The 11,942-nt window shown below is 51.0% G+C and overlaps 1 protein-coding gene across 5 annotated transcripts in view; it reads right to left on the bottom strand.

Moving 5' to 3' along the window:
• SORCS2 (sortilin related VPS10 domain containing receptor 2) overlaps window positions 1–10,710 on the bottom strand; it is a 553,956-nt gene extending 543,246 nt beyond the window's left edge. For all 5 annotated transcript variants that reach the window (XM_080592004.1, XM_080592009.1, XM_080592010.1 and 2 more), the window contains exon 1: window positions 10,327–10,710. In XM_080592004.1, coding sequence (XP_080448130.1) covers window positions 10,327–10,680 — 354 coding nt within the window. In that variant the 5' untranslated portion in view covers window positions 10,681–10,710. The remainder of the gene's footprint in view (window positions 1–10,326) is intronic.
• Between the last annotated feature and the right edge of the window lie 1,232 nt (window positions 10,711–11,942).

Raw genomic sequence — 11,942 nt, 5'->3', positions numbered from 1 at the left:
AAGGAAGGAAGGAAGGAAGGAAGGAAGGAAGGAAGGAAGGAAGGAAGGGAGGGAGGGAGGGAGGGAGGGAGGGAGGGAGGGAGGGAGGGAGGGAGGGAGGGAAGATGTTGTTAGTGGCCCTCAGTGCTCTGCACAGTAGCCCTTGAGAGATGCTGCATGAAGAAGAACACATGTATTTCATTAGGAACTGAAAACACGTTCGCTGAGCTGCATCTTGCCATTTGTAAACCGAGGTGTCCAGTTCAGCCAAAATGCAGAGGAATGCATTCCTTCTATGTCTTCCTTTGCAGGAGCTGGTGAGAGCCAACAGTTTGGGCAGTGAATCACAACTGGGCTTCTCAGACCTACAAAAATGCTGTACGGCTGATGTGCAACACGCCTTCTTGCTTCTCTTCTTTACAGTTGTTTTAGAGTTTCATAACAATCGCTGAGACCCAAGAGAAACTTAAAACATTGATAATGGGCCACTTGCTCAAAAATACCGGGCACTTTTGCTCCATCTACAAATCACCCTCCCTCCTGCTTGTGCTCAGCAGCACCTCAGTGGTTGTCACATACAAGAGAGGGAAAAATAACTCTGGATTCTCTCATGTTTGCTTTTCCTACCAGGCTGGGAAACCTCAAGAAGAACAGGACCAGGTCTCAGCTGGCTCTGTCGATAATGGTCTCCCTCCCTTTGTTTTGGGGAAGCAAAGCTTGGAACTGCCAGCAGCAACAGCTTCCCAATTTTCCACCCCCTGCACCAACCCAGCCAAGAACAAGCAGGAGTTCAGTGCCACTCCTCCATGGTCCATCACTGGTGTGCAGGACACAGCTCCCACTCTGAAGCCACTGTACTCCCGACATCGAAGTTTTCCGTAGTCTCTGTTCATTTTTTACTTCTCGCTCAGGGCAAAGAACATGTTTTAAGACCCCTCTCAAGACAGCTGAGATCTCTGAATATGCTCTCCATTATGTGGTTGGATAACGGGCAGGGAAACATGGGAAACCACTGATTAAAAGACAAACAAACTAACAAAATAAGAAATTTCCCTCTAAATCAAAACCTGCAACTCTGATGAAATCCTAGTGCCCATGGGAGGGGATCTGGGTCTGGGAGAGGAAAGCTTTTTAGTTCGTGTGCCTGCTTGCTTCTTAGCTCTAACCACATGAATACGACAATACCCAAGGCTCCAGAGTCCCATACATACCAATTAAACTTGTGTGGTTTACAAGACTAAAATGAGAGCGGTCAGGAGGAATGATGTTCATGTAGCGTATCCGCGAATCAAGATGTGGCAGCCAAATCTAATTTTAACCCTACTAACCTCAACGGTGCCCCATAAAGTGCTGAGAAAGAACAGAGTGGGATCACTCTAAAAACCAGCTGGAAACATGGATACGCCGACACCAACCTGCTGTGGCCTGGGATGCTGGGGTTCAGTGAAGACCCATCGCGGTTAGGCTCAATGTCAGAGCAGTGTATGTGTGCACTGCACTCCGATGGGTCCCCATCGCCCCGTGGACGTAACCGATGGGTGATGGTATCTCTGTGCACCGAGAAACCAACCTGTCGCTGGCATGTGTTTGGTTTCGTTCGTTTCATTTCTGGTTTGACGCCTCATTCATGGAGCCCCTCAAGAAGAAGAGCTGCCTGTACAAAAGGGGTTCAAAGTTCCCCCATGGTTATTTTCTTACCTCTACCTATGCTAGTGCTGATGCCTACTTACGCTGAACCCTCAACACAATACCTAAGAGTACAAAAGGAAAAAACAAGAACAAAATATTCTGTTTTCCATAAATGTAAGATTTAACAAGTACTGCTGCAGATTTAGATGCCTTAGACTCACAGGCAGTTTCAATCCTCTGAAAAGAGCAAGTTACAAGGTATTTTCCAGTAGCAAACACGGGGAAAATATCTTATTGAACTTAGACCCTGGAGAATTTTATGGCAACCTACCATCCCTTGATACAATTGTGTTTCCAATGAAGAAACAACTATTTCTTCAGATTCAGTCACATCTAACATTGTGAAATGCTGCCCAAAGCTCAAAGAGTGATTCCAACACGCTCCTGTAACCCCCCAGCTCCAGCCCCTTGGGCATCTGCCTTGCAGTGACAGCTGCTCTTGGAGGCAGGCGTGGAAATACATTAACCATAAATAGGTTGTTCTTCAATACCCAAGAAAAGCAACTTTTCTCCAGCGTGGCTCAGTTAGGGAGGCTAGGCAAGGCACTGCTACAATTTCCAGGTGGCACAGCTCGATTCTCAGCCAGCATTGGCGTTGTTTGCTGGTATCACAGCAGCACCTAAATGCTACCACCTCAGAGCAGAGCGCCGGTGCAGCACAGCTCGCTCGTGCGTGTGCTGGGGGAAGACTGCTCCTTCCCTTGGGGCACTTACAGGCTGGGAGCAGAGAAGAGACAGCAACAGTAATAAAAAATGTGTTTTCACAGACTGCAGCTTGCCATCTGCTAAAAGTGAACGTGCTGGCCAGTAAACAGGGGCTCACTGCTCAAAAGGCACGAGGACGCATCCTGGTAGCTGGGGCTTGCAAATACGCTGCTACCACACCGCTCTCTGATGAGCTTCCAAGGACCATGGAAGAGCTAAATTTCATGAAGCAAATGGGGAAAGGCTAAACATTAATTACAACTACTCCACCTACTAGTGCAAACTTTTAACAATGTTACTGCAGAGAAACCACAGCAATTAGTTTTTGCCTAATGACCACATTGTTCAAGGGGTTTTATGGCTTACCACTTAAAAACAAACAAACAAAACCCTACTTACTGTCCTACGATTTTATTTTTAGAAAACACAGATAATCACAAGGACATTGGAGAGACTAGAGGGAAACCAGAAATGAACAATCATTCCTGTGTGCATGTACATTTGTAAAAATGTGCCCGTCAAACACGCGGCAGGTAAATACAGCTACATGGAGATACTGTCCTATTCAGATGGCGCGATTAAAGAGCTAGCAGAAGTGAGTTGGAAAGAAAGAAAATTTAAAAGGCTAAAATAGTAGTTATTCAAGAAATAATAACTAGTCTACAGAAGCAGAAAGGTGCAAACAGCGAGAAAGAAGCAGAGTTATTTCAGCTTACTGGTAAATGAGGGGAGGGGAGGGAACCAGTTAAACACAGGTTAAATTGCACTGGAAATGTTTGCAGTCACACAGTCTGAAGTCTATTCAATGGTCTGAGCACTGAAGTGCCAGAGTCTAAGCATTTAAGTTGAACTGGACTATGCATTAAAAGGTGCCCTGATCAAAACGAACACCAGAAGCAGGACCGAGGAGGAGCGCCTTTTCTTCTCCAGCCCCTAGACTGTACTGAAAAATGTCCAACGGAGCCAAGAAACCACAGATGTGATTTTCTATTGTCCCGCCTCTTTTAGGTGTTTGGGCGGTAACCATTACTTTCATATCAAAGTGCCCGGCTTATTGAGAACACCATCAATCCTCGATCCTGGGGAAGTACCATCATTCTCACATCACAGGTAGGAAACTGAGGCATAAACTAACCTATGTGCTACAAACGGTATTTCAGAGGAAACTGGTGAAGAGTAAAGTTCTTCAACAGTCCTATCCAGCTTCAATTTAACCCAAAAGCCATTCACTGGGCACCTCGTATTCTACCTCCAGCCAAGCCTCGCACTTCCCCTGATGTATCCCCGTAACAGGGCAGTGGGGCTCACCGAGCATCACCACGGGCTGCAAGACCGCAACGTCAGAGCATCTCTCCTCTTTGCACATCAGCTTCACCCAAGGCTGACAAAATCCTGTAGGATCCGTAAACATGGCACTTCTCTGCTTACCCAAGCCAGCGAGTCCAGCAGAAGTGGCGCTGCACACACGTGACACAGCATACAGTGCATGGAACAACTCCCTTTGAAACGCAGCTTCTTGGAGGGGAAATTTCAGGCATTGCTCCAAACACTGCTTATGTATGAGCATTCCAGGTCGTTAGAAAAAAATACCTAGCTGCAAGAGCAGCCCTTGGACTAAAACTTAAGACTTTTGTGTAATCTCTGTCAATGAACATCCTTTAAGCACACAATTCTGTTTCTTAAGGACAGGCACAGGCAAAACTGCAATCACAAACTCTTCAGAGCTGCGACTGCATTTTTGCCAGAGGCTTAGTCCGTAACTGAAACTCTAACAGCCATGCCGCGATAAGGAAGGAAGGAAGGAACCGCAGCAGCCATAAACACCGGTTATTCGGGTTAGGGATAACTTTAACCAAATTCTGTGTTTCATCTAAGTTAGTCACCCAGGCCCCTCTAAAATAAGCAGAGAGACATAGGTGCACATTCTCCTGGGACAACTCATCCCAGCTTTCTCAAGTGTGTACGTTACGATTATCACCAGTGAGATCAATCCAAGGACCATCTCTGTCTCCTTCCCACTGCAGAAGTCCAAGCTTAGACGTGAAGACCGAGGTTCGGCATGACAAAGGATCCCATCCATTACTTCTTTCAAGCATTTTTGTCATCGGTGATTCGTCAGGGTTTTAAGTTATTATTACTGGGGCAAGGGGCTGGGGATGGGAATGTTTGGCAAAGAATGTGAGGCTACAAGAATAAAAATGCTGAAGGAATGTTGCAGGTCATCAAGTTTCGTCCTGAGCTACTGCAAGCAGCCATACGTTGCAGACTACTTCCAAGCAATGCTTTCAGCTTTTGTTTACTTGAATTTCTGCTTCCAGGAACGAGAAGGATCCCACTTGCGTTGTGCTGCAGATTGTCTCACCTTACGCCAACACCCTTTGGTCTTAACTGACAGAACCACAGAATGTTTTATTTGGGCATACAAAGGGCTTGGCATGAGACAACTCCACAATCTGGGCAGTTTTATGATTTTAATTCATAAATTTGTACATACCTGCAATATGAAGTTCCCCCTGAGATACGTGACCCTGCTATCAAAAAGCAAACATGTATTTAGTGATTGTTATTAAGCCAGATTTGGCTCATCGTGCACTTGTAATATATCATCAGTATCAGAAATACAATTTCAATCTTGTGTGTGCCTGTGGTGCTTATTGCTAATTTTCCCTCCTAGATTCAAACTCTCGGAGCACCTCCCAACATCAGCACAGCAGCACCTGCTCACGCTAAGGCTGCTTGTAGCTTGCTCCTATGCAAACCGGGTAACACCAGTTAAACCAGCAAAACCAGCTAAAACAGGAATGACTGCAGGTGTGGAGGGGTGCTCACAGAGGAGGACTCTGAGGCATGTTTAAAACAGGAGGTTTGTAATTAAATTATGTATCAATTCTCGGTGTCTACCCAGGGGACAAGAGGTGCTCCCTCTTTTCATCAGGTGGAATTTGCTGAAATGTGAGAGAGCTCAGCAGGCAGCGACATGAGTAGCAGGCTGTAGGGCTGCAAGAGAGGGAAAACGGAGGCTGAGAGAAAGAAATAAATGAAGCTAGCCACAAAAATCACATCACGATAAAATATATATATATGATGTTAAGCTCTCAGTTACTTCAGTCAGCTTTAAATCAGTTTGTTTTCAATGTGGGATTCTGCTCTTCCATTCAAATATGATTACTGGATTTGGTTCCTGTTCTTTTTATCGTGCTATCATCTCAAGGAATTAAAAAAAAATAAAATCCTCCCTGTGGGAAATCTGCCTTCCAGTTGACGATGTATCTGCCATTTATCAAAGGTCTGAGCCATCGGGATTTTTGACCCCGTGTTGCTTTTAGTTCCTTAAAAGTAGCCTCGCTACTCTTGAGGAACAGCACCAAAACCTTACCACAAATGGGCTTTTGCCCAGTTTGGGCAGATAATTACATTTACCGTTACAGACAGCGCAACGGTAATATTGAAGTCAATGGTTTTTATAGATCCCCTCAGCACAATTTATTGCAAACTGAGCAAAACAGAAAACCAATTAAATAAAATATCTTCCAGAAGAATACATTTAGTGATCACTGAACACTACAAATGATATACAGTGAAACTGTATTACAAAGAATAATATTTTTAAAATTAAAGAAACATTTGATGTCTGGGCATCAAATACAAAAAAGCCTGGACCAGCTGAAGTTTGCATGTAGCAATTTCTGTGGATGTGCAATAAATCTTCCCCTCTGGTAAGGTGCTGCTAAATACTGAGTCTTGACAAGACTGTGTGTATTTTTGTGTTTATTTCCCACAACAAAGAGCTACTCATTTAGGAGGGATCATGACATCAACTTTCTGGACAAATAAGTGCCTGCATGGGACTTCATATTGTGACAGCAAACAAAACGAGGAAATACTGGCACCATGAAGCTGCAGCCTCAGAACTAATTGGCCGACATCCTGTTCACGACACTTTAGCAGTCTGCACAGAGTGTGCAGAGCATCCTAGGAACGAAAATCAACCGTGGATATGAGTCTCATTCTTCCTCTATTTCTGTTTTGGCTTTAATTTTTTTTAAAAAAATCAGCTGGTATTAATGCGAAATGGGAATTCTCCAGGGGGGTCAAAAAATACAGTTTTGCAAAGAAAGTTGTTCATCTAGCACAAAACCAGAAAAGCTTCTGGGAAGACCATAAGTAAGGTCTCCTAAAGAAAATGCTAAAAGTTTTATCTGTCAAGTGCCTATCTTCCCTAAATCCGAACGGGCAGTGTACTTTGAGTAAAGCCAGGAGAGCACATATTCAACTTAATGCAGTAAGAGGCTGCTCTGTAAGCGTGCACAGCTCCCCGTTACTCACCAGTTACACAAACGTCAGTCACGAGCCCTGACCAGAGCACGTGTGTGCCGCACCACCCACCTGCCATGCCTTCGGCTTATGATTATTGAAGACTGGAAAGGAAATCAGTTCCACTTGCGTGAACCTTTGTTTGAAAGTAATAGTGCACAACAGATTCCTGTGGACGTAGGGGACAGAGAACAGCAGCACTAATTGTACGAACTCACCAACCAGATACACCCTCGGTGTTAAAGGACTGGGTCTGCAAGGCTTGCTTCACTAGCGGCAGTTTTAACTATGCAGCCCGCTGTCAAGAAAGGTCAGGGAGAGGCTTACCGTGTATGGAATCTATAAATAATTTATTATCAGACTACAAAATAAAGGCAATGAGGACAGAAAACAGGAAGCAATTAGCATAGCTCCCCACGCAGCTCTCTGGTGACAAAGGCAGGGAGCATACCGCGATCTTCCCAGTGATTCAAGCTCGCTTTGCCATCAGTTCAACCACATACACTGCTGTGCTATCAAACCCAGCAATTTCCCTAATTCACAAAACGAGCGGCATTATGAGAGGACATCAGACTTCTACGCTACAGAAAAGAAGGGGGAGGAGAGAGGAACAATTTAATTTACAGCCTCCCTCATTTCTTTCAAGGCATCGCATGCAACCAAAAGTCACATGCTCCTGTTATGGAGGCGCAGGAGGATTTACAAGACGTAAATACATATTTTAAAAGCTCCATGTGCACATCAGCCTAACCTCTGCCCCCCTCAAAGTTATTTATTTGCCCTAGATCCACACTTGAGGTGCTCCCGATGAACTATTTGTGCAGGTGATTGTCCCCCAGAGAAGCAGCTGCCCCCTCAGCTTTTACGGTTATTTGTCTCCCCATCACGGAGCTCAGAGGAATAATCCCACTGCATATTTCTTCTTCATTTATTTCACTAGGTGAGGTGTTTAAAAGGATATACGGTCATCTGGAGCTCATCACTGTCAAATTTTCAGCCACGCAGCTGTAAAGGGTAAAGGAACTAGTTTAGCTCCATGGTTTACAAAGCGCTGAGTACCTCCAATGAGGTGCCAAATGTCTGTGGTGACACTTGAAGATTGCTTAGTGCCTCATGAGGTTCACGGGGCCTGATCCAGCCCTCGGTTATGAGCGACGGTCCTTCCATCGATGGCAGCATGCCTGGGACAGAACAGCACTTCACGTTTCAAGCCTGTACCTCCGCAGCAAGGGAAGCTCTCCTAGGCTTTGGACTTACAGGATAAGGTGCCAGGGTCAAGAAGAGCTGGATGTTAGCATTGCTACCTCCAAACACCCAACCCAGAGCGAAATAAACAAACAAACACTCAATACTACCTTAAATATGTTTTGGATCGGGTATTTATTTTCAAACGTTTGAATCTCAAACACACAGAGGCAGCAGAATTCCCTCCAAACCCCGTAAGCCCATCCTGCTTCCACTGCGCTTCATTCATTTCTTCCGCTTTCTTTCCAAGGAGGAAAAAAGAAATCTCTTTTACAAATCATTTTTCTCAGGAAGCCTTTGTTAAAATCAGCTCTTCTGCTGGAAATGTGCAATAAAACAAAGCTAACAAGAAAAGGAGGCACAAAAAGAACTGCTGACAGTCAGCCTTTAAAACACCCAGTGCAAAAAAAGTCTGCCTGCTCTGCCTGGGCTAGGACAGCAAAGCCTTTCACTCCCAGGTCACTCCTTCAAACCCAGTCTTGCTTGGCAGTAATCACCTGACGGCAGGCACGGCAAGCAGCAGTAACTGCTTTAAGTAACTCTGCAAAAGCATTTCTTATTGAATGTGTAAATACCGTAGAGAATATCTGCAGGCATTCAGGATGAGAGTGCCACCCGGCAATGCTGAATTAGTAGATAGCAAACAAGCAAACAAAAAAGAACTAAGAAGTTGCATCAAAGACCACGCTTCTTTCATTTCTTCTGACAGTTGCCATTTATCTTTGCTCTTGAACAGACTACTTCATACTACGCTAGCAAGTGAACTGTAGCATACTGTGAAAAAATCATAACGTTTTAGCAACACAAGCCTTCGCTGCAGCATCTGTTATTAAATCTTTGCAGAGAGGTGCGGAGAGACCACCAGCCATAAACACGGATTAGCAAGGCTCTACTATGTTCATTTCAGAGCGCCAAGCACTTTGCATGAAAGCGCTATCTTGCCTTTTATGTCAAAAAATGAACTTCTGCCAACTTTTTAATACTGGATTCTTCAAGGAGGCAATCCTAGCAGCCTGCAAGCACCGTCCGCAGGCAAGGAACGGCAGCAGCCTACCGGGGAGGAAGGGCAGAGTCAGAACAGCTGATGCCGCTGATTTGCAACGCGTTCTGCGAGAAGAAAATGGCCATCCTCTTACCCTTCCTCCCCCAGCAAATGAGAAACCGCCTCTGAAAGCGTCAAGCTTTGTGATGTTGCCTCCACCTCCGGCACACGAAAATCCGTGGTAACACAAGAGCTGTGCTCCCTGGAACCGCTGCGTCCCCACCCGCCGAGCCGCAGCCGCCACGCATCCCGGGTGAAGCCCTAACCAAACAGGTGGAAAGCAGGACCCGGCACCCCACGGGAAGGATGACAGCTCGCACGTTTGCGAGCACCACAACACCGGCGCTCTGGACCGAGCCGAGTTTAAGTAAACTTTATGCTAAACTCACGAAGTTCAAGCAGGGTAGGAGCTCAGCTGAACTGCAGTAAAAACACCCGAGGGTTTTCCCGAAACGCTAAAATCCTCTAGGGGAAAGTTGATGTCGAGCCTTCCTACCATTTCCCTGCCTGGGAAGTTACGCAGGCAGCGCAAGGTGCCGGGTACCGTCTGCCTAGGACGCGCACGGGTACGAGGTGCTGTCCGCGTGCGGGAGAAACCGCAAGCGGCAAAGCCCCGAGATCGCCCGTGCAAACGCGCAGCCATCGGGGTCGGTACGCGGAGAGGCGAGGGCTGGAGGAAAACGAAACCGGGCTAAAAGCGGAGCGGGGCTCGCCGCGAAACTTCGGGGCTAGAAGTGCTCAAAGTGAGGAGCCGCGGGACGCTGGGAGCGCTGATGCTGCAGGGCGAGCCCCGCTCCGGGCGCCGGGGTCTCAGGCATCGCTGGTGCTGGGACACAACCGGGGGGTGCCGGGGGGCGAGGAGGAGGGAGCTGAGCGGGGAGAAGCCCCCGGTGAGGGGCAGGCTTGGGGCCGGAGGCAGGCGGGATCCCGCGGGTGTCCCGAGGGGATGGAGGAGCCGAGGGGGCGACGCGAGCTAACCGTGCGGACCATGGAGAAGGAGATCCCTGCGGGGGTCCCCTCCCCGCGGAGGGCAGCGCCTCTCCTTCAGCCGGGGGTGCGCGCCTCGCCGCTCCGGGAGCGAGCCCTCCTCCTCCTCATCCTCCTCTTCCTCGCCCTCAGCCACCCTCCTCCCCGCAGCACCCTGCCCCTCCGCTTTCCAAACTTTCCAAACTTTCGGGAAGCGGCACCTCGCCGCCCGTCGGGGCGCTGCTCGCCCGCGGGGACCCCGCCGGGCACCGGGCACGGACCACAGGGCGAGACGAGCCCGGCGGAGCGCTGACACCCCCGGCGGCCGGGACGCAGCCCCCCTCCCCGGCTCCCTCTCGCTTCCCCCCCCCCCCACCGGCACTCACGCTGCTGTTCTCTCCCGTCCAGTGCACCATCGCCTGGTTGTGAGCCGCGTCCCCTTTGAGCACGAAGGAGGTGCTGAGCAGGGCCACCCGCTCCCGGCCCCCAGCCGCGGGGGATGCTCTCCCGGCGCGGCCGCCCCCCGCCGCCTCCCCGGCCGTGCTCCGCCGCCCCCCGGCCGTGCTCCGCGCCCCCCGGCCGGGCGCCGCGGGACCGGGGGGGCCGCAGGGCTCGGCGCAGCGCAGAGCGGCGGCGGAGCCCAGCAGCAGCAGCAGCAGCAGCGGAGGAGGAGGAGGCAGGCGGGAGGCCACGGCGGTGGCGGCGGCTGCGAGGGACACGCGTGGCCCGCCGTGCGCCATGGTGGCTCTCCGGAGTGGCAGTGACAGGCGGGGAGGTGGCGGCGAGGGAGACACCGCCGCGGAGGGCGGGGGCTGGGGAGGGTCGGAGCCGGAGCCGGAGCGGGGCTGAGCGCCCGGCCGGGGCGGCGCCGCCATCTGCTGGCCCGCAGCGAAACGCCGGCACCGGGGGGAGAGCCCGGGGCGGCCCCGCCGGGACCGGGGGAGGCGCGGGGGGGGGCACGGGGCGCCCCCAGGGGCGGCCGCGCTGCGGGGTCGCGGGGGGGGCGCGCACAGGGGCGGCCAGAGGGTCAGGCAGAGGGTCGCCCACCGGGTCACCCACGCCACTACAGGCCGGGTCCCACTCTGGGTCACTCACTGGGTCACCGACCAGGTCACCCACCGGGTCACCCATGGGGTCACACTCCAGGTCACCCCCAGCGCTACACGCTGGGCCACCCACCAGGTCACCTCCGTGGCCACCCAGCAGGTCACCCACAGGGCCACCCAGCGGGTCACCCTTGGGGCCACCCATCAAGTCATGCTCCAGATCACCCACGGTGCCACACACTGGGTCACCCACCAGGTCACCCAGGGGGCCACCCAGCAGGTCACCCAGGGGGCCACCCACGGCGCTACGCATTGGGTCGCACTGTGGGTCACTGACCAGGTCACCCACCGGGTCACACTCGGGGACAGCGACCAGGTCACCCACTGGGCCGCAGCCACACACAGCCGCCCGTACCCCGGTGGGGACACGCCTCGGGCAGCTGGGACTGACCGGGCTCCGACAGCCCTGCCGCATCGCCGGCTGCTTGGGGGCTTTGCCCGCGGCACCGCAGGGAAAGACAGGGCCAGGGCGCCCCCAGCCACCCTCACGCAGCCCCTCGGTGCGGACACGCTACCTGCAGACCGTGGAGCAGGCACGCCTGGCCTCTCGCAGCACGGGGTTTGGCCGCGAGTCCCGGGAAGGCGCAGTGGCAAAGCCAGAAGGGCTCCGTCAGAAGCTGGAAGCAGAAGAATGAATGAAGCAGTTGCAAAATTACAATTTTCGTGATTAAGATAAGGAGCGCTTCAGTGGAGAGCGGGAGCGCATCCTTTCTTCTGCCCCGCAGCTCCTAGCAGGCAGCAGGCTCGTCACCAGCATTTACCAGAGATGCTCACCCATCCAGTACTGCCTGTTTTGGGGACCTGGGACTTGCAACCTGTGACCAGCTCGTGGAAGCCCCCAGAAATGCTAACTGCAGCTGTGGTCGCAGCTAAGGGCAATGCCCGGGTCCTTGCAG

This window comes from Anser brachyrhynchus (assembly GCF_964034855.1).
Source record: "Anser brachyrhynchus genome assembly, chromosome: 4".
Taxonomy (NCBI): Eukaryota; Metazoa; Chordata; class Aves; order Anseriformes; family Anatidae; genus Anser; species Anser brachyrhynchus.
Note: the sequence above shows the minus strand (reverse complement) of the source record. Positions and strands in the feature narration are given on the sequence as shown.